This window comes from Narcine bancroftii, chromosome 4 (assembly GCF_036971445.1).
Source record: "Narcine bancroftii isolate sNarBan1 chromosome 4, sNarBan1.hap1, whole genome shotgun sequence".
In the NCBI taxonomy this organism is placed as follows: domain Eukaryota; kingdom Metazoa; phylum Chordata; class Chondrichthyes; order Torpediniformes; family Narcinidae; genus Narcine; species Narcine bancroftii.
The window spans coordinates 261352527-261376466 of record NC_091472.1 but is presented as its reverse complement, the minus strand read 5'-3'; the positions used below and the strand labels follow the sequence as shown (position 1 = coordinate 261376466).

The 23940-nt window shown below is 39.3% G+C and overlaps 1 protein-coding gene across 3 annotated transcripts in view; it reads left to right on the top strand.

Moving 5' to 3' along the window:
* LOC138761905 (contactin-associated protein-like 5) overlaps positions 1-23940 on the top strand; it is an 857011-nt gene that overhangs the window by 791857 nt on the left and 41214 nt on the right. Inside the window, exon 23 of one of the 3 annotated variants that reach the window (XM_069934854.1) lies at positions 22243-22350. The exons of the other annotated variants lie outside the window; for them this stretch is intronic. Within the exon in view, the coding sequence (XP_069790955.1) occupies positions 22243-22350 (108 nt within the window). The remainder of the gene's footprint in view (positions 1-22242; positions 22351-23940) is intronic. 3 annotated transcript variants of the gene reach the window in all.

The window sequence follows — 23940 nt, the reverse complement described above, 5'->3', positions numbered from 1 at the left end:
TCTCCTACAACCCCCAGTACATTTTGTACAGTGGTAGAAAAAGGAGCACCCCCCCCCCCAGACACACAGAGAATGTACAAACTCCTTACAGACAGCCCAGGATGTGAACCCCAGTCCCCATCACTGGCGCTTTAATAGCGTTGTGTTAATTGCTACGCTAACTGATTATTACATAAATTGACAGCACTGAAACTGCCCGCTCATATTACTTCATCTTCCTTAATCTCTGTAACCTTCTGTCTCAGAATCTGAATTTATTGTCATGAACAAGTAATGGAATTCTGTTTTGTGGCAGCGTCATAGTGTAAACATGCATATTATAACCATCTTACAACATTACTATGTAAAAATAAATAAATAGTGCACAAAAAGTAAAGCTCGCCAACTTTGGTTCATTGATTATTCAGGAATCTGTTGGCAGCGGGGAAGAAGCTGTCCTTGAGCCACTGAATGCTTGTCTTTAGGCTTCTGTACCTTTTTTCTGAGTGGTAGGTGTCTTTGAGGATAGAGGCTCCTTTTTCAAGACACGCCCTCATGTAGATGTCCTCGATGGAGTGAGGTCTAGTGCCTGAGATGTTGCAGGCTGAGTTAACAATCCTTTGGAGTTTATTCTTGTCCTGAGAGTTGGCACCTCCATACCAAACAGTAATGCAACCAGCTAGAATACTCTCCATGGTACACTTGTAGAAGTTTACGAAAATCTTCAGTGACATACCAAATCTCCTCAGACACCTTACAAAGTATAGCCGTTGGCGAGCCTTCTTAGTAATTGCATCAACATGGAGGGCCCAGGACAGATCCTTGGAGATGTTGAAACCCAGGAATTTGTTGAAGTTCTTGACCCTCTCCACTACTGAGCCCTCAATGAGGACTGGGTCATATTTTCTCGCTCTCTCCCATGCAATTGAATTGACCTCCATTAGGTTACTTCTTTTCCCCTCATTTACTCAATGTCACAAGCTTCACATTCCCTCTTCTCTCTTGATTTCATTCTTGGATCATTAGTGAATATTGCTCCTATATGTCCTTAGAACATAGAAGTCTATTTAGTCCATTAACCTCATGTCATTTTACAGAACAGCCATGCCCCTTCCCCTAACTTACCAACCCAATATTTCTCCTCTATTCTTTCTGCATGCTAATTAATGCCCCCTAGATTCTACAACCCACCTACAAGAGGGACCGCTTTTTCATGTGAGCAACTATGCAATTACCCTGCTGGTCTCTGGAATGTGAGAAAAAACGGAGGACCAGGAAGAAACCCACAGGGAGGATGTGCATCATATATTTATATCATAATTTTTTGGCAAATTCACAACTGGAAATATGCCATGAAATAGCCCAACAAGGGAAGGATGAAAGGAGGAGGATTGGCATTGCTCGTCAATGAAAATATCACAGAGGTGATCAGACAGGACAGACCAGAGGTCTCATCTATTGAGGCTATATGAGTGGAGCTGAGGAATGTGAGATGTATGACTACACTCATGGACTTGTATTATAGGATGACCAATAGTCAACAAGAATAGGAAGAGCAAATCTGCAGAGAGATATCAGACAGCTGCAGGAAATATAAAGTTGTGATAGTAGGTGATTTGTGCATCCAGGTCTGTCTGTAATTCAATGGTTCTCAACCTTTTTCTTTCCACTCACATACCACCTTAAGTAATTCCTAATAATCACAGAGCATCCATGGCATAGGGAATACATAAAGTGATATGTGAGTGGAAAGAAAAAGGTTGAGAACCACTGCATTAGATGCTTGATTCTCCAATATTTTTGGAAGAATGTTTTGGTCTTCAGTGAAGAGAAAGTCAAAATATTTTGTAATTGTATTTTTTCCTCGTTATCAATTCTCCTATAATTTTCTGTGAGGAATTAACAATTTCACTTAGTCATCTTTCCCATTTTATGTTCACGTACACACTTCTGTAATCTGTTTCTACATTTCCTGCTGCTTCCATTTTCTGTTCTCCCCCTCATCATTGATTTTTCCATCAAAGCTTTCACCCCCACATTAAAAGCAGTTTTCAAGATTTGGCGCATTAAAAGACCAAGTAGTCTCAAGCATGAACATCACAAGTAGTTATTCTTTATCATCCATTTCTCTTTCACTGTACATCTTCCTTTTGGCTCTGGATTATTTTCTTGAGAAATGAAAGTATTTAATTCACCATATTAGTTATGGAGCATTTAAATTACATTATTTTCATGAGAAAAGCATTCATTAATTCATCTTAAACAGATCTATGTATTCCCTCAGAATAATGTTCATAAGAATAATGAACAGAATAATTTCATTAAAGAACATTAACATATATTTTAATAATATGACACAGTATGGTGTCGATCTTTTTCATTCAATAATATTCACAATATTTAATTATTCGGGGAATGAAAGCAATTTCATTTCAGGATTATATATTTTGGTCAGCACCAGGTGCTTCATTTCATGCTAATTTATTTGAGAGCTGGTGTCTTGCTGATAAAGGAGGCTCATTATGTCCATTTTGGTCAAATCCCTAATCCCATCTTCTTGGCCATTGTCTTGTATGTTAGGGTTCTTTAAGTTTACCACCAAATACATATCTGCATGTCCATATCCCAAATGCTTTCTGCGTGAAGCAAATAATGTCCCCATTTCTCTTTCAATTCATCTGTCATTTTTTTTTTAATTAACGTCTCCTTTTGTGCATATACGAAGGTGGTTCAACATCAGATGTAGTTCTGCGATTTGGAATCAGCCAGTTTAGGTGAGAATGGCACAGTTTCTTCCCAAAATAAAATTTATTTTCTTTTTAGAATATTTTTTAAGTTTAACATATTAATCCCACATACAAAACTCACTCAATTCTAAAATGTCAATTGACAGCCCCAGCTTTTATTCCAGATTTCTTTAATGAAATACTTTCAATGTTCCCATCTGCTGTGGGGAAACTTGAAATCATGTCTCAAAATTATTCATTCAGTGTCAGAACTGTCCAGTTTTCTCCTCAAGAGGAATGTTTTGTCCCAGTTAATTAGATGATTAATATGCTGGTAATCTATGAGTGAGTTAACTGATTGGGTTCTGGGTTTGAGTTTGACAGCCAGTTGAAATGTTGTTAAATAAAATTCAATGAGAATCTTTGTTTTTGAACTGTTGTTATATGCTCACCATTAATATTACTTTTTAAATGTCAAATATAGTATGTTTAATTTATGGATAGTGAGTAGCATTGATAGACCACAATCAACAATGAAACAATTTCACGACACATCAGCTATAATGTAATAATATAATTCAAAGTACATTCTCCTACAGATCTAATCATCAGTTCTTTGATCCAACTGCAAGGGTTACATAATCTTTACAGTGAATAATATCTCTGGTGTTAGTTTAATTAATGATTGTATAATGTATGGATGCTTATTTTGTTAATAGTTTGTTAATATATCAGAAAATAAATCTACTTTGGTCATGGGGGGGGGGGTGTGTAAGGAATGGGGTTAGAAAGGTATGCAATAAATTATACATTATCCTGGTTTTTGTCAGTCTCCTGCATCCCTTCAGCATTAATCTTTACAAGACTACCAGCTAAGTTAAGACATAAGACTATAAGACATAGGAGCAGAAATAGGCCATTTATCCCATCGAGTCTGCCCCGCATAATCATAAACCACCAAACTTGACACTATCTCCAGCTATTTCTCCCAAAATAGTAAATTGAGATCTTTATCTTTGGAAATACAACTGCATCTATTCACAGTGCCTGCAGACTTTCTTGTGTCACACCGCATCCATTGAGACTGATTTCAGGCTTGCTAAAGAAAGTAAGATATGGCGGCAAGTGGGGTTAATCATCTAATTTCATTGCTAAAATACTTGCTTCTCAGATATTGTCCTTCTAAAGTATCAGAGTATAAATGCAGTTACTGCTTCTCCTTTTTACTCAATAGAATCTTTTTTGGCAGGGATCAAATTTCAAAGTTCAGATATATTGTCAGAGTACATGCATAACATCATGTACAACCCTGAGAATCTTTCCCCTGCAGGCAAGGCAAATTTACCACTTATTGGCAGTGCAATTTTTTAAAAAATGGAACTCAAAATACACATGTAAACAAACTGTACAATTCAGAGAGAAAAATGAAAATGAAGTGCAAAAATAAAAGTCCTTCAAAGAGTTCCTGATTAATTTTTGAGGAGTCTGATTGTGGAGGGGTACCAACTGTTCATAAAACCTGGTGAAGAGAGTCTTGTGGCACCAAAACCTCTTTCCTCATGGTAGCAGTGAGAACAGAGTGCATGCCGGGTGATGTGGATGCTTGATGATTGCTGCTACTCTCCAATGGCAGTGTTCCCTGTAGATGTTGTTGATGGTGGGAGAGTTTGCCTGTGATATCCTAGGCTGTCTCTACTTTCTGCTCAGGGGTATTGGTGTTAGCATACTGACCATGATGCAGCTGCTCAGCACACTTTCCACCACACATCTGTAGATATTGGCCAAGATTTCAGATGCCATACTAAACCTCCGCAAACTCCTGAGGAAGTAGAGGTGTTGATGTGCATTCTTCAAGGATGAATAATTAGTGTTCAGCCTTCTTGATGTATGATTATTTTATTAATACATTTTGATTGGTTGCTCATTACCAACTAACAACTATTATTTAGTGGTGCCAAATTGGAGGTCCTTATTGAGCAAGTGAGAGGACCCAAATGGCAAAAGGGGTTCTGGGCAGAAGGAGCAATTTGAAATTTAACTGCAGGACTGAAAATTTTCCCTCAGCCTCCTTTGCTCTCAAAATATCAATCCCAGCTTTCTTACTTGTCACTAATTTATCTGATTTTCATACCCTCCATGGCCTTGACATCTTTCCACTAGATGTATTGTCCTGATTTGGACACTGTACATTATGTGGTTGTAACTGATGTTTATTACACTTAGTTGTCTTACTTTTAGAAAAGATTGTTCTATTCCTCCCCCAAGGTGTACATTGTGGATTGAAGCGAGAAAGGGCTTCTTAATTCTACGGATGACACAATGCATTATATAATACAAAATAGAAATGTGTATTGATTTTGCTTGAGGTTTTATAAGTATTAATAAATAAATGTTAAATTTCATGGTGAAAATAAATCTTAGTCCTTTTATTTCCCAAATGTTCCATCTTTTTTTGATGAAAGTGAATTGTTTGTTTTGTGCAAAGTTACTTTTTAATATAAAAAATTGTCAGAATGCAAAGAAAACATAGGCTGTGGATAGTAAAGCATATATGACAACATACGATACCTGATTTTACAATAAATCTTTTATAATGAAAATCTAAATTTCATCAGGCAGAGACTGTCTGTTTGTATTTGATTCTTTGGCTGAAACTAAACAACCTGTTAAAATCATTTCCTTTTCCCCAAATTACAATTTTTCCCCATGCCCCTAAAAAAAAATGTACACATTCACTAAAATCCTTCCTTGGTGCAGCCGAACACACACTTCATTAAAATAAAGCAACTTAAATAGTGTTCACTAGAGTAAAATAAAGAAATAATAAATACAAATGATGGATAATAAATATTCACAGTTACCATAGTGCAAGAAAAGAAGTAGCAATGCAGACGTGCAGGCAGTCCTTTTGTGGTGCTGGAGAAGTCCATAAACAGTGTCACAAGAGGAGGTTCAAGAGCCTGATAGCCATTGGAAAGAAGCCAGTCTTGAACATTAATGGAACTGCTCTGTGTTATGCTTGTTCTTTCTAGAGGAATGACTCTGCGTGGGTTTAACACTTAACCAACTTTATTTTCCTTGAGCTGCTTCAACCAATTACCAATGACAACCCCTGTCACATGTCATTTCCGGATCTCTTCCCCACCCCCCCCCCCCCCCACCACCACCACATGTAATGCATGCTGGGAAATGTAATTTTTATTTACACATAATAACACATCCTTCCCCTTTTTTAAAAAATCATACGCAATACTACGTCTACAGAAAAAGAAGTAACAACATTCCGTGGCCAGTCTCTTTCCAATCAGCAGCTTTCAATCAGTCTCTGAGGTGGTTTAATAGACCTTTTTGGTGTTTCCACTGGTGGACACATTCCTGCTTATGTCTTTTGGGTAAGTGATATTTTGCATGGAGCAGTGGTCTGGCTTCTATCCTGGTTCATTCTTGGCCAGCAAATCACATCTTGAGCTCTACATTTGCATTTTATCTCACCAAGATGTCCTTTGTGTATCTTCTGGAACATTTCCCTGTGTAGTAGCACTGGGATCACAAACCTGTTCCCCTTGAAGACCATATTTTTCACAACTGACAGTTCATCTCTGCTTGTCCAGTTATCCTGAATACCCATTGGACAGTCATTCTTTCAGTATCGTATCTTTGAGCTCTTTCATTGTTTCATCTGTCTCTGTTGAAATGAGCCTGTATCTCCGGATTAACCTCTTGGTCGCTCTTTTCTTTCTTGTCAACTGATTGAGACGGTGCATCAGTTGCAAAAATGTATTTTCCTGACTTGTAGATCATTTTCACATCGTATTTCTGCAGTCTTATCAACATGCACTGTTCTCTCATGGGACAGTCATTCAGTGGTTTGGACATAGGTAAGACCAATGCTTTATGGTCTGTCTTCATTTCAAAAGCTTGTCAAAAAATATATTGATGGAAACTTTCACATGCATTAAGTGCTGGCAAAAGCTCTTTCTCTATCCGTGCATAGTTGGCTTCTGCACTTTTTAAAGTCCTTGATGCATAGGCCACAGGCTGCCATTGATCCTTATGTTGCTGCATAGTACTGCTCCAAGGCCATGTTGGGATGAATCAGCTGAAATCCTAGTCCATCTATCCAGATCATAAATGTTTAGCACAAGCTCTTCGTTTAGGACTTTTTGAGAGTTTGGGAGCATCCCTCTTGTGCGACCATATGCACTCATTTTTTTTTGCTCCAGATGTGACCTAAGTGGTGCTGACACAGTCAACAGACCAAGAAATGAACTTAGCCAGGTAATTCACCATTCCCAATAAACATCTCACCTCCTCTTTGATTTGGGGCCAAACAAAATTCTCAATGGTTGATGTCTTTCTTGGATCAGGATTTACTTCCTGTTCAGATATGACATCCCTACGAAGGTCAGTGTCTTTACGCCAAACTCACATTTCTCTTTATTTAATTTCAAATTGACATTATTTGTCATGTCAAGCACCTGCCTTAGTCAGATATCATGTTCATCCTTGGTGGACCCCCATACAATGATGTCATCCCTCATGGTCTCAATTCCAGGTATACTTTCAAAGATCATGTAGATGATTTTATGGTAGATTTTTGGTGCAGACTTTTGGTAGCCAAAGATAGTGGTATCTTCCTTGTGGAGTATTGAAAGTGCATAGTCTCGAACTTACCTCATCAAGCTTCATCTGCCAAAACCTTGATGACACGTTAAGCCACTTATCATCTGCAAACCAAGACATGATTTCTTCCCATGTTGGCAATTTAAAATGATCTCTCTTGATGGCTTTATTGAGATCACTTGAGTCCAGAGATATGCGCAATGCTCCATTTTTCTTTTGCATGAAGACCAGTGAGCTTCTTCAATTTTCTGTTTGACTTTCATCCATTCCATGCATGCTAGTTCTTGTTTAAGTTTGTCCCTAAGTGGAAACAGAACTTACCTGCATTCATGGACAAAAGGAGCAATTGTCTCATCTACATGGATCCTGTGTACGCCAGGTAAACATCTAAGGCCCTTAAAGGCATCTGAACTCTTTCATGAGTGTTGTGCTTATGTTTGGTCTATGAAAGCCACTATGAAAACTCTTTTCACCAGGTTGAGCTCTTCACTTACACTCTGACCTAATATTGGCTGTATTCTCCTTTCTACAATCACTAGCTGTGACTTTAGATGCAGCCCTTTGTGTTTGAAGGTCACCATACAGACCCCTTTTACTGGAATGTCCTCTCCAGTGTAGCTTGTCACTTTTAATTTTGCAGGATAAATCTTGCTCTTTACAGTGAAGATCTTGTAATCATCCATAGATAACAGATTTGTCTGGGCTCTGGTTTCAAGCTTAAATGGAATTATTGTCTCATTCACATTCACTGGAAAGATCCATTGCATTTTGCCAATAGCAGTCTGCAGTGAATCCATGAAGAACTCCTCCACTTCTTCATCCACTGTGTTACCTTTCTCTCAGTGTCCTCTGCAGTGAAGCACTTTGCAAAATGATTCTTCTTCCCTTATTTATTGCAGAGCTTTCCATAGGGAGGACTCATCTTTGGAATATGCCTACCTCTGCACCTGCTGCATTTGCTATTTGAGCCTATCTCTTTGCTTTGCTGTAGCTTTGGGAAATTCCTAGTGCTCTGTTTCTCTGTTTTCACCACATGCACTATTGTTTCTATCTTGTACAGGTCCTTAGCTTGTCCTCATGTAGTCTCTGCTACCCTATACATATTCACAGAGTCAATTTTTTTCTCATGCATCAGTCTTTCTCTAAGTCTATTATCTGGGATTCTGCAAACTATTCTGTCTTGCCCATTCCATCAGCTTCTAAATAAATGTTGAATCACTGTTTGAAGCGTTTCCAAATAATGGCTAGATTGCTGGAAAACTGCATCAGAGGGGGAGGACTTAACTTATCTACACGTACAAACTGTTGTCTTCTCATACGCACTCAGACAATGCTGACACCAGGTTATGCTTTTTCTTTCTAGAAGATTGACTTTGCGTGGGTTCACCACTCAACCAACTTTATTTTCCTTAGCTGCTTCAACCAACTTCCAACAACATCCACCATCATATGTCACTTCTGGTGTCCAACCAACTATGCACATTGCTTGCTGGGAATTGTACTTCTTATTTTCACACATAATATCACACTCTAAAGGGCAACACTCTGTGGGCTGAAAGGCCTTCTATTATGTAAGGAAACATTTGAAAAATGTGAAAATTACTTTTAGAAACTATGAATTAAATCATTCTGATTTAACATCTGATACTATGCTTCAGATTTACCATGTAATGTTCAGTAATCTTGAGCCAATTTGATATTACTCAGAAACATTACATTTTATAGACTGCATTTGTGTCTGAATTGAGCAGAGCAAAATGTATATATCTTCAAGTTTATTGCTTAAGAAGAATGTTGGACTAGCTGAATGTGAAATTCTGCCTTAGCAGTAAGGATTGCTTAGGTCTCTGGAGGAAGGAGAGTGGGGAGACGCAAGGTCAGATGTTTCATCTTCTTTCATTGTATGGGAAATTGGGTGGAGGGAAAGGCAGGAAGGGAAGAGCAGAGACTAACAGAAAAAGTGGTGCTTTTGAAATGCAGAGAGGAATGGGAAAGGCAAGATGCAGATGGTGATGGGATCAATTTGTAGATGGAAGAAATTTCGAAGGAAAATTTGAAGAGATGTATATAAAACTCTGTCTCATGTGGAAGGATTATTTAAGTCCCTGAATGCAGATGAAGCATGGATTTGACCTGAAGTGTCCACTGTCCATTTTCCTCCACAGTCTGATCTGCTGAGTCCCTCTAACGATTTGTGTTTTTCCTCTAGATTTTTACATCCATAAGTCTCTTATTTCTAAAGTGACTTAACTCTCCAGTTAGCTGCTCTATTAACACTTAAATCAACAATAGTTTGTACTGTCCTTTGTAACTCAGTTGAACAGTGTTCTGAAAATATTGATCATTTAGAAGTTGTATTGCACCTGATGACACACATGAGTTCATGGTTTATCGATGGCCTTTTGAAGCAAATGCAATGCAGTCAGGAGACATAGGAGACTGCAAATGGAACAGGTTGGGCAGCATTGGTGGGAGAAAAAAAAATGTCAAGGTTTCAGGTCAGAACCTTTCATCAAGATTGGGAGTACAGAGTGGAGATAATAAGGTCAGGGAGGGAGGTGATAGCTAGAAGCCAAGAAGGGATTGGTGAAATAGGAAACGTGAGCTTATAAGCCCCCTTGTTCCGTTCCTCTACTGGCCTCTTTCTAGTTCTTCACACCCTGTAATGGAATTAGGCTCTCCAGCAGAGGCCTTTCAGTATCAAAGGTCTTTCTTTCAACTGCTTCACTCATTAAGAGAATATGAAGGAAAGCAAAAGTCAGGGTCTAGTGTGTGGGGGGTACAGTGAGAACATTGGGAGGAATGAGATCTTGGGTGACAACATCTGGGGATTGGTAAATGGGTTCAAGCAAATATTGATTGATAACTAATTAGATGGGTGGCATGGTTAGTGTAGCGGTTAGTGCCACACTGTCACAGTACCTGTGACTGGGACTAGGGTTCAAATCCCATGGTGTCTGTAAAGATATTGTGCATTCTCCCCGTATCTGCATGCGTTTACTCTGGGTACTCTGGTTTTGTACTACCAGTCAAAAACATACCGAATGTTCCATCTTTTTTTTAATGAAAGTGAATTGTATGTTTTGTGCAAAGTTACTTTTTAATATTGGTATGAGTTGCTGTTCAGGCAAGTGTTGTAAATTGCAGTGGGTAGGTAATTGACCAAGGGGTAAAAGAGTCTTAAGAGGTAAGCATTGGGTAGGAAATTTTAGTAATTGAAACTGATCGTACCTGAATCAGATTCCTAGCGTAGAACTTTGTGACCTGGAACTTGCTCAGGCAGCATCTCTGTGATGCAACCACTGTCCCAGTTCAGAATCCAAGTTTATGCTTGAGCTCAGGAGCCGATTCCGTGGACCTTGCTCATTCTCCCATGACTGTGTGGGTTTTCTCCAAGTGCTCCAGTTCCCTTCCATATCTTAAAGGGTGAGGGTTAGCAGGTTAATTTGTCTCTGTAAATTGCCCCAAGGATATAGGTGAGTGAAAGAATCCAGAGGTGAAGGAAGAGACAGTTGATGAGAATATGGGAAGAATAACAAATAAGATAAACATAGGAGAGAAACATAAAAGTTTACAGATGCTGCGATTGTAGTAAAAACACAAAAATGCTGGAGAAACTTAGCAGACTCTCATCAAACTCAGCAAAATCTCATCATCTATCTTGAAGAAGGGCTCAGGTCCCAAATGTTGCTTATATATTTTACCTCACTGTGAGTCCTGCTGAGTTTTTTCCAACATTTTTGTGATTTTACATAAACATCAAATTAGTGCAGTGATACTGTGTTTACTGTCATACACATTTTACTTGATCCAACTGAACAGGTACTTGTAAAGCCACACAATAATATTAAGCTAATTGCTTAAAATTAAAAGAGATGATGAATCCTTATGATAGATTATTCACTATAATCTTTGTGCAAAAATAGTGATTTGCAATACTGCAGACAATCCTTTTGTGGTGTTGGTACAGTCCACGATGGAAAAAAAATTGTTCTTGAACCTACATTTTCTGGATTAGAGGCTTCCATACCTTCTGCCTGAAGACTATGGTCAAGCATTGCAAAGACCTGGCTATGTATTACTGGGCATAATATCTGCAGCACAAATATCGATGAAGGTAAAAAGATGTGGCCTATGGATCTGTATTGAACACAATTGGGCACCAACTGCACACATCTAGTTTTTTCTGTATATTCAAGCATCAGATGAGGATCTGGAATGAATGAGGTGAAATGTATCAACCCCTTACTAACCACAGAACACCGATGACATCCTATGAAACAAAACAAGCTGCTAATATCATTTCCTTTCCCTAAATCATTTTTTTTTGTCATGCTCCTTTTTTAAAAAATGTACACATGCACCAAAATCTTTCCTTGCTGGAGCTGAACATGTATTTCATTAAAAGAAAGCAACTTCTCTAGTGTACATTAGACTCATTAGCATAAGAAAATAATAAATACAAAAGATGAGAGAATAAATATTCACAGTTACCATAGTACAAGAAAAGAAGTAGTATTTTAATTGTTGCTATTTCCCCTTTCATCTCAGCAAATTGATCTTTCATAATTGAAAATCCTTGACTTATTTGCAAAGCCAAATCAGCAGTTGAAGGCAAATCTGACTGGTGAGGACCAAACTTAAACTTAGAAGTCTGCCTAACCATAGGCCTACCCTGAAGTGTTGCTGTTTCCTCTTCCATTACATATTGATCTTCTTCCTTCTCCACTCCAACGGTGTCCTCTTCTTCCTCAGTCGATTAAAAAGGCCACTTCAGCCTGTTTATGGGTGTGGATCCCCACCTCTCCCTCCACTGCCACCAGCCCAGGTTCACAGAGTCGGTGGAGATCAGGTCCCACACCCCCCCTCCCCCCACAGCCTGGGCCCTTTCGGGTGTTATAAGCTAGTGTGAAGATTTGCTCACGCGCAGTTGATCTTCCTGGTCGGGAGTGGGTCAACGCTGCATACTGGTGCCTTCTTGCGCAACCACATGCAAAGTCGGCGCTGGTATTGAATACACCTTACTGCTAGACTGGCATTGTGGTCGAGGTTGAGAGGAAATTGAGTCAGCAGGTTGCATTGATAAGGTAAGCCAAGGTTCCTCCGTTATAATAACTGGTTTAGTAACTATTTTTTTGGCAGTTTGAGTTTTTGTTTTCCTCATTGTTACTAGTTAAGTACTTCGGTAATACAATTCACAATTTTTAAAATAATTTTAAAAGTTCTATACGGGTTTTAAAAAGTTCTGTCAGGGGGAGGTATTTCTCCACGTTTTCTCCCTATGCCATCATGCCTTTTTTTTTTGTCTTTTGGGGTAGTTTAGAGGGGAGTGGGGGATAGGGTTGGCGGGTGGGGGAGTTTATGGGATAAAGTACTATGTATTAGATTGTATTTTGAAATTTTTTTTAAAAAGATGTAGCATTGCAAAAGTGCAGATAGTCCTTTTGTGGTGTCGGAGAAGTCCATGAAGAGTGTCACAGGAGAAGATTCAACTATAGGTATTCTGTGGCTAATAGTGGATTAAGAAAAGTGGTATGCGAGTGGATTAAAAAAGGTTGAGAACCACTGCACTAGATATTCCAAATTCTAAGGCAATATCCTTTTATATTAGTTTCTTTCATCAAGAATAGATGAGAGGTCAACCAAACTATTAACCAAAAAAAAAATCACATTACACTTTAATAGCCTTTTAAGTGCTGATTTTAAGCAGGTCTGTTTAGGAAAATTCAGATCAAACAATTAAAAATCTGGAGTTAATGAACCTGACATAAAATAGATCGGGGTAGATATGAAAATTTAAAAAAAATCAAGCTGGGGCTCACGTATTAATTTGTCAGTTAAGCTCATGAAGAAAAGGTTGGCTTCACCATAGCCCCGATTATCGGGGGATCAGAGGTGGAAAGAATGTGCAAATTCAAGTTCTTGGGAGTCATTATCTTGGAGGATTTTTCCTGGATGCACCACACATGTTAGAGACTCTATTTCTTCAGGAGTTTTCAGAGGTTTGGTATGAGTTCAGAAACCCTGGCAAATTTCTACAGAGGTGTGGTAGAAAGTGTGCTGACTGGCTGGTATGGAAACACCAATATCTGCCAGGATAAAACCCTCCAAATGGTAGTGGACACAGCCCAGGACATCACAGCAAAACTCTCCCTATCATCGCGAACATCTACAGGGAACACTTCCATCAAAGAGCAGCAGTAATCATCAAGGATCCACACCACTCAGCACATGCTCTGTTCTCACTGCTACCAAGATTTGCACCATCAGGTTTGTGAACAGCTGCTACCCCTCCACCATCAGACTCTTCAGCAACAACTTCAATCAGGGACTCATTTAAGGACTCAAACATTTGTACTTTATTTCTTTTATTCTCGCTGTATTGTACAGTTAGTTTGTTTCCATTTATTTATTTATTTATTTACACGTGTGCATTGTCTACAGTTTTTCTTTCATTACCAAAAAGTGGTAATTCTTCCTCACTTGCAAGAAAAAGATTCTCCGGGTTGTATGTTTGTATTCCTAGATCTGAAATCTGAATCTAAAGTGAAGTACAAAACAAGATTGAAATAGGAATTACAGTGCAGCGTAGTAGGAGCTTGCAAAAGCGGACACTCTGGCAGGGTAGAAATGAGACCCGAGTTATAGAACTAACAACTGCACAGAAGAGAGTGACCACATCATTGAGCATTCAAGGCCAAATCTGAGGTCTTTCATTTGGTCCACAGTGATCTGTGAAAATAGCAGCCTGTAAGCATTAATCTTTCATGGACTTAGTTTCTGGAAGTTAGCTAGTAATTTAGACTGGCAAATAAAGTGACTTGCACATCATCATTCTTTACAATCTCTCCCTTAATAAAGCCCCAAATAGTTATAATTCTATGGACAATATTGTGATTATTCCCACCCCTCCCTCAACCCCCAATTCACCCTCCCTCTACTGCTTTAAAATAAAGATGTTGGAACGCTGAAGCAAATGCAGAAATCCACAAAGAAAACGCTGCCACATTTAGAGGGATGCACACAAAATTTTTCTATTCACCACACTACAACTTAGAAGTAGACCCTTCAACCCATCTATTCCTTGCCCTCCTCTTCCCATTGACTGATACCTGGACTTTTGCCCTCCATACCCTTCCCACCCATGTACCTATTTAAATTTCTCTTAAATGTTGAAGTTGAACCTGCATCCACCACTTTTGCTGGCAGATCATTTCACACTCTCATCTGTCCCCAAGTTAAGAATTTTCCTCTCATGCTCCCTTTAAACATTTAACCTTTAACTCTTAAATCTTATTATCTTCTTCTTGACTAACCAATATCTGTGCAAAAAGCAAGCTTGCATTTACCCTTTCTATAACCCAAGTTATTTTGGATACCTCTATCAAATCACCCCTCATTTTTCAATGCTCCAGGGAATAAAGACCTCTTCAACCTTTCCCTTTAAAGCAGCTCTTCAAATCCTGGCAACATCCTTCTAAATTTTCTCTGCACTCTTTCACTCCTATTAATATCTTTCCTGTAGTTAGATGTACAAAATTGAACACAACACTCTAAATTGTCCTCACCAATGCAACTTCACCATAATATCCCAACTTCTATACTCAATAATTTGATTCATGAAGGCCAAAATGCCAAAACCTCTCTTTGCAACCCTATTTACCTGTGACAGCACTTTCAAGGAATTATGTATTTGCATTCCCATATCCCTTAGTTCCACTTCACAGTGCTCTACAGTGTATGTCCTACATCATTTGTCCTCTAAAATGCAAATCCTCACACTTGTCTCGACTAAATCCCATTTGAATTTTTCCATCTGATCCAGATCTCATTGCAAGCTTTAAGAGCCTTCCTCACTTTCCACTACATCCCCAATCTTAATGTCATCTGCAAACTTGCTGATCCAATTTATCACATTATCATCCATTTCATTTATATGACTGAAGAACAACAAAGGAACCAGCATCAATACCTTAGGCACATCACTAGTGACAGGCTTCCAGTGAGATAGCCAATCATCTGATCCCACTCTCTGACTTATTATATAAAGCCAATATCTCATCCAATTTACTGCCTCATCCTGAATAACCATCCTCCAATGCAGTACCTCGTCTAATGCATTGCTAAAGTCCATGTAACATCATCCACTTCCTTTCCTTCATCAACGTTCGTGGTAAACCTCAAAGCTCCATAAGATTGCTTAGATGTGACCTATCATGCACAAATCCATGTTGACTATTCCTAATCAGTCCCTTTCTATTCAAATACTTATACATCTGGTCTCTTAGAATGCTTTCGAATTGCTTACCCACTACTGATGTCAGGCTCACCAGCCTATAGTTTACCAGATTATTCTCAGAGATTTTTCTTAAACGAGGCCACATTCACTACCCTCCAATCCTCCACCACCGCACCAATGGCTAAGAATGTTTGAAATGTTTCTTCAAGGCCCCCTGAGTTTTTCCATCATTATTCTCAAGGTCAGATGGAATATCTTGTCATACCCTAGGGATTTATCCAGCCTTATTATCTCAAAACAGCAAAAACTTCCTCCTTTACAACATATCATGTCTAAAACAACAAAATCCTAGAACATCCTGACCCACCACCAAACATCTCACTGTCATTATTCCACATGCTGATCCATACTGAGTTCATTTGCTATTTCTACAATACTCCTTGTATTGAAAGAGACATAATTCAGAAATGAAGATTGCAATTGAACTGCCACTTTCCACCATGGGTGTGATCTAAACATCAACACTAGACAGTACTAGAGCTCGTGTATTGATATAGAGGTTCACTTCATCACGCTCTGTAAGCTGCCAGATGAATTGGTTTACCTTTGCTTCAGATACAGGAGTGGAGAGCAGAATGAAAGCATGGATGGAGATGACCTATAGCTTGAGGGAGGAAGTTACAGCTACCAAAAATGGGCACAGGGCTTAACACCAAGAAGGAAAAGATAAAGCACAGCAGATACTGAGCCCAAATAAGAAAGATTGCAGAGAGAATTCCAGTGGAGCTCAAAGAGAAACATTAATGACTGTGACATTCTATACTTGTTTTAAGGTGATTGGAGGTTGGGAGGCTAGGTAAATGAAAGGGGTGGTGCCAGTGTGGCTGCAGTAATGTCCATAGAACAAATATTAGTTAAAACACATCACATTTGATCATTTTAAGTACATACACTGTTTGACAAGGGAGAATATTTTGATGAAATTTTATTTTAACATTAGTCTTCTTTGTAGCTTATGGAGGATGTTATAAATATACCAACCTCTATCAATGGTACATATAATGATTCATTATATTAAATGATTATTTTTTTAAATGGTTTGGCAGTTAGCAACAATAATTATATTTCCATTGAGGTAGGTAACTTTTTTGGGATCTACTTCAATACAGCCTTGGGCTAAAGCACTGAGTACTAATTGCTACACAAAAGTAAACCACTGCCTTCATCCTCCTGAGAGATAATTTCAGATATAGTAGAGGGAAAAATGATGAAGACAATTAATCATTACTGTTTTTTGTAAGATTTACAAGTGAAATGACCCCTGGCTCTATTGCATTGGTCCCATTGCTCAGTTACAGGAACACAATTTATTTAGTAAATTGAAGAAACCCAACAAATATAACAATTACAGCAACAAAGACCAATTCTAACGCAGTCATTTCCAACAAAGAAGGAATAGTGCTTTGTATTAAGTTCATGTTCAATTTCAAGTTCATTATCTCTGACTATATATATGCCATTGTAATATTCAAAGTTTTCAGCAAATGACTTTAAAGTTTTGATACAATTGGGATGCAAAAAAGTCAGCCAATTTGTGCAAATTCCTGAAGGAATTGAGCAGATAGCGATCAGATTAATCTTTTTTATATAGCTGTTGGCTGAGCGATAAGCCTCAGTCAAGTCAAACAGTAATAACATCCCAGCTCTTCAAAAATAATGCAAAGAAGCCTTCTGCATTCAAAAATTCATGTGAGGTTTCCAGCAGAGATTAATTGAGATTTCAATGGAGGATCAGAAGTCAGTCAAGACTTTTCCAGCTTAAGTTGGTGGACTGAGATATGAATACATCACCAGAGAAGAGAACACGGTGCCGCTCTCCAAGTTTCTCTTTTTCTCTCCGAGTGTTTGCAGCAATATTGCAATTCACTCTAGAAAGCTTCCTGTTGGAGTGGAACTGATCTGCACGGCAAATGGGAAACAGTTCAGCATTTGTCTCCTCCACTCTGGTATAAAGATGACTCCAATCTCAATTATCAGCCTAGAGTAAAGAGGTGACAATTGAGTTGATGTTTACAGTTCTGACAAAACTCTTTGCTCTTGTGCTTTAAGGCTTAGCTGAACAGGAAAGCATCCCATGTGCATTTTAAACCACTGTCTCATCTTCAAACGTCCTTATCACGGCCCAGACTTTTAAGTCTCAATCATAAATATGCATACAAACAAGAAAAGGCTAGTGCTGTTCCAGGTAATGTGCCATTGGTAACAGCTTTCCAGTAACAAAATAAGTGACAAAATGATTGCCGTTAAACAAGAAAGTCTACAGATGTAGCGATTGTAGTTTAATACACAAAAGTTCAGCAGGTCATACAGCTTTATGGGAACATTTCTCTCCTCTGCCCTTCTACCCATAGCCACCTATGTCCTCCTGCCTGTGGTCCTATGCTCCTCCCCCTGTCCCCACCCCTATATTTTTTTTTCAGGTAACGGTCTGTTTTTTTGATCAGACTTTGACAAAGAGCTCAGGACTGAAACATTTATTGTGTATCTATGCCATGAAGAATATTACCTGACTTGGTGAGTTTCTTCAGAACTTCTTAGCATTAAGAGAAAACATCAATGATTGCCTTTGCTTTTTGCCAATAAGTCAGTTTTTAGCTTGGATTTTCACATCCCCTTGAACCTCTTGGACCTTCACATTTTTGGCCATTCACAACATGGTATTATTGAATGATGCATGTGAAAAGAGACCCATTGGCCCAACTTGTCTAAACCAACTATCAGGCATACATTTAAACCAAAACTTAATTAGTCCCATTTTATTATCTTCACTCTCTCAACTCGCCCAGATTCTGCCACTCATAAACACACCAGGGGAAATTTACAGTGGCTCATGAAAGTCTTTGGGATGTGGAAGGAATCACTAGCAGCCTTAGGAAACGCACTCAGCCACAGGGAGAATGTACAAATAGCCAACACAGAGCACTAGAAGTCAGAATTTAATCATTTCCCCACCCCTCTTCACTGGCCAACATTCTGCCCATGCTCTCATGGACCGTTAGACTAAGACCACGCACAATCTGGAGGAACAGCACCTCATATTCTATCTGGGCACCTTCCAACTGGATGGCATTAACATCAATTTCTCCGGTTTCCATTAACCCCATCCCCCCCCCCCCCATCTATCCCTATGTCTCCTTTCCTCTAGCTCTCTCCCTCTCTCTCTTTTACCTTTTCCCTTTTCCCTCTGTCTCATTTACTTCAGATCTCCTTTTACAGATGCATTCACAGATCTGCATTCACATAGTATGATCCCACCACAAGACATATATTCCTCTCTCCTCCCCTCCCCACCTTGCGCAGGGTCCATTCCCTCCACAACTTTCTTATTTGCTCCTCCCTTTCTACTAATCATCCCCTTGGGAACTTACCTCACAATCACAGAAGATGCTCCACTTGCACCCACACCTCCTCCATCACCACCATTCAGTGCCCCAAACAGTCCTTCCAAGTGAAGCAACATTTCACTTGTGAATCTACAGGGTTCATCTACTGCTCATGCTGTGATCTCTATATCAGAGAGATTGGACGCAGACTGGGTGATCACCTTGTTGTTCACCTCAGCTCTGTCCTCTATAATAGTGTGGATCTCCCAGTGGCCAACTGATTTTAATTCTCCATCCCATTCCCTTCCCAACATGTCTGTCCATACTCTCATTTGCTGCCAGACTGAGACCAGCTGTAAATTGGAGGAACAACTCCACATCTTCTGACTGGGCACCCTCCAACTGGAAGGCATTAATATTGAGTTCTCTGGCTTTCATTAAAACCCTGCCTCCCCAGCCCTCAACTTTCTCTATTGTCTCTCCCTTCCTTGTCTTCTTTTACACAGACATAATAAATTCTACTATTACAAGATCAAACCAGCAACCACAAAGAAGACATATCACACAGCGGTAAAGATGAACAATTACTTTAAACTTTAATTCAAAATCCCCCCTTTTATAACAATGCCCACTGGTTACTATGCAAATCTCTATAACAGTGTAAAACTAATAAATTCCCCAGCCTAAATATAACATATGTAATTAACGTCTAAGTTATATTTCCAACCAGCCCACAGAAAAACTTAGACACAAAACACACAAGACTTTGATCTCAACCGAAGCAAAGATCATAAACAAAATTCAGTTTGTTTGGTAAACTGAAGCCAAAAGATCTTTGAGAGAGAGCACAAAGTTTGAACTTGTCTTCTTGTGTTGCTTGCAGAGAGAGGAACCACTGGCTTGGTCCGGATCCTACCGGCTACCTTCAGAATGTTCATCCTTTTTGAAATCCCAACATTCTAAACTATCCTCCAGACCATGACTCCTGCTCTGGGCCTTCTTCCACTCCACAGCACCACCCAGTGGTGGTTTATCATCCAAGTCTAGAAATTTTAGATCATTTTCTGCACATACTCAGTCCATCTCCCACTCTCTCAGCAGTCCACCTTCACCGTGGATCTCTAAGGCAAACTGTCACTTTTTAACATAAAACCACACAACACATAAGCCAATACACAACACAGAACTCTGTAACACTACCTAGTCCCCTATCATATCCAATTTAACACCTTTTGTTGGTCTGGATTCCTCCGCATTGTTTGAATTCTAAGACTTTCTGATACATCCAGCTTTTGCCTTTTCTGATTTTTTTTTCCTTGAAGAAGGGCTCAGGCCTGAAACGTTGGCCGAATATCTTTGTCTCGTATAGATGCTAAAAAGACCAATGGATTTCCTCCAGCATTTCAGTGTGTTTACAAAAATTCATCCCAAATTTATCAACGAGCTGGCTGAAAATAATGGGCAATCCCTAACATTTCAGTTTTGAGGTTGAAACCAGAGGCCTCCTAATGTTTAATCAATTCCCTTTACTGTGCAGAAGGAAGAAGTAATCAAATGCAATCCACCCCTTCCCCGCCCCCCCACCCCTAAATAAAAGAATTTCCAAAGATAGTGATTTTCCCAGTAACCTTGCTGGATAAATGGTCATCATGTTTTTGATCAGATCCACGATCCATAAACAATAAGCAATTACAAATTCCATCTTGGAGAATGTGACTTTGCAACCAAATGTGTACGGTTCACTGTTTATCCTTTAAGCCTGCACAGAAGCATAGCAGATCGTTACATCTGAAGATGTACATCCTCAGGCAACTGCAAAGAGATCAAAAGGGTCACAAGATATTTATGCATGGAATATTTTTTACATCAGGCATTCCCATCTCAGAAATTCATTTTTCATTCTTAAAGGATTTACAGAAATAAATCAAGGTTGCAGGACACTTACTTGTTCTCCTCTCACTTGATATCTGAGCCTGTGCTGGACAAATGCTATTGTTCTTTATCTCTAAAATGGCAATATTACAGATATGGGTAACTGTGTGGAGGTAACACTAGCCCCATTTAAACTGCAGCACCTGGGTAGCCCTCCTGGTGCGATTATGGGGGCAAAGGTGCTGGAAAATCGCAGAGAGATTGACCTATTCAATCGCCAAACCGGCGATTTAAGGGGTATCCCGCCCCCACAATGACGCATCACACACTCACTAGAAGTGCTGCCGGATGTTCAGAAGCTGGCTGCCCGCTGACACATGGACTCAAGTGCTGATAACATCAAAATAAGCATGCTGGCCATTTTCAAATTTACCATGGACGCGACCTAGGATCATTTTACTGGATTCCCTACCTCTGAGGTAGGTCAGGGACCCGGTTGGATTCCGACTGAGTTTACTGGATTGGACCCTTTCTAACTGCCGCATAACTGGGGTGCTAACCGGGCAATTTACCTGGTTAACCCTATTTTACACGACAGTTTGAAATGGCCTTTTGACACTAGTAGGCTAAAGGCGTTTGGTAGGAGAGGACAGTAAAATGATTCCTCAGATGGTTGGGTTGTTGTGGAGGAGAGGTTAGGCTGGTGGATTTGTATTCACTTGTTTTTTGAATGATAATGAGAGCCTATTGCCGTAAACAAATTGCAGAGATACAGATCCAAGGAAGGCCGTATCTATTGCAGCTTCCCTGTTATGTAAAGCACATTGAAAACAATAAGTCAATTAGCATATAAGGCCCTGCTAAAAGAAAAATAAAGATAATAATATAAAAGAAAGAGAAAATAAATTATTATGAAGCAAGCTGGATGGAGTTTGGGCTTTCCCCTAGCACTTTGAAGGATGAGTGGTGACTTAATAGAGGTCGATAAAAATATGCAGGGCTTGGATAGCGTAGTTCCTAGTGTCAATAGCAATTACCAGAGGACATCTGTTTAAGGTGAGTGGAGCAAAGTTTTGGGGAGATATCAGAGGAAAGCTTTATTTAACACAGAGAACAATAGGGACCTAGAATGCATTGCTGGGAGTGGCGGTGGTGGAGGCTGGTACAATGGGGACATTCAAAAGACTCTTTGATAGGCACAATGATGTAAGAAAAATCAGAGGGTGATGAGCTCTGAGGTTGGGAAGGATTAGATTGTTGTGGAGTAGATTTACATTGCAGCCCAAAGGACCTGTAGCTTGCTGTAATGTTCTAAGTTTCATATTAAAATACAAAATAAATATTTACAGTTGACTTGTAGTGGGAAAAAAAGTTTAAAGGATGATAACTCTTGGAAAATAAATTATTCTTGATCCTACAGTGCCGGACCTCAGACATCTTTACCTCAGATTCAAATACCAGATTTCAGATTTATTGTCAGAATACATCAATGAGATCACATACAACCCTACAATTCTTTTTCCTGAAGGTGAGGCAGAATTACCACTTATTGGTAGTGTTAAAAAACTGTACTCAATGTACATGTGCACATGTAAACAAATAAAGAAATGTAAATAAACTGACAGTGCAATACAGAGAGAAAAAATAATAATAAAGTGCAAAAGTAAGAGTCCTTAAATGAGTCCCTGATTGAGTTTGTTGTTGAGGAGTCTGATGGTGGAGGGGTAGCAGCTGTTCCTGAACCTGGTAGTACAAGTCTTATAGCACCTATACCTCTTTCTTCATAGTAGCACCGATAACAGTGCATGTGCTGGGTAATGTGAATTCTTGATGATTGCTGCTGCTCTCCAACAGCAGCGTTCCCAGTAGATGTTCTCAATGGTGGGGAGGGTTTTTGCCTGTGATGTCTTGAGCTGTGTCCACTACCTTTTATAAGACTTTACACTCAGGGGTATTGGTGTTCCTATATCAGACCATAATGTAGCTGGTCAGCACACTTTCCACCATACATCTGTATAAATTTGCCAGGGTTTGTAGTGTCATACCAAACCTCCACAAACTCCTGAGGAAGTAAAGGCACTGACGTGCTTACTTCATGATGCCATTATGTGTTGCATCCAGGAAGGATCCATTAAGATAGTGACTCCCAAAAACCTAAATTTGTTCACCCTCTTCACCTCTGATATCCAAAGATGGCTGGATCATACATTTCTGGTTTCCCTTCCTGAGATCAACAATCAGCTCCTTGGTTTTGGTGACATTGAGTGTGAGGTTGCTAGGTTTTCAATCTCCCTCCTGTATTCTCTGACTCATCACCCTTTTTTATACAACCCTCTACCATGGTATCATCAGCAAATTTGTAAATGGTTTTGTTTTTGTAATGAGCCACACAGTCATAGATGTAAAACAAATAGAGAGGGGTGCTAAAAATGCAGCCCTGTGGTGCTCCAGTACAGGTAGTGATTTTGGAGAACCTGCTATACCTTCAGTGAGAAAAATGTATGGCCAGGGTGATGGTATCTTTTATGATGTTGGCTGCCTTCTTGAAGCAGAGCCTCATGTCCATGTTCCTGATGGATATGAGTTGAAGTTTACAACATTCTGAAAAGGCGACAGACTGGATGAAAGGTGCAGATGTTTCCCCTGTTTGAGGTATTTAGAATGAAGAGTCACAGACTAAGGATGTAGATTGAGATGAGAAGATACTTTTTAACTGAGTATGTGATGAACACATAGAATTTACCATCACAAAGGTCTGAGGAGGACAAGTCACTGAATATATTTAAAGATCATTTTCCAGATGAAAAAGGCATCAAATAATGGAGAGAGCATGGGAATTAGGTATTAAACTTTTAGACAATTTAAGATTGTTGCATTGGATTGTGGAGCAGATGTAATTGGCAAAACCTGGTCCTATTACAGTTCTATTGTTATGTTGGTGTATGGAGTCGGAGGAAGAGGAGGAGGAAAGCTGAACCTAGAATATAGAACATAGAGCATTACAGCACAGTACAGACCCTTTGGACCATGATTTTGTGCTGACCTTTATATTTCTATATATATAACCCCGACTAGTAACCCTCTATTTTTCTTTCATCCATGTGCCTGTCTAAGAATG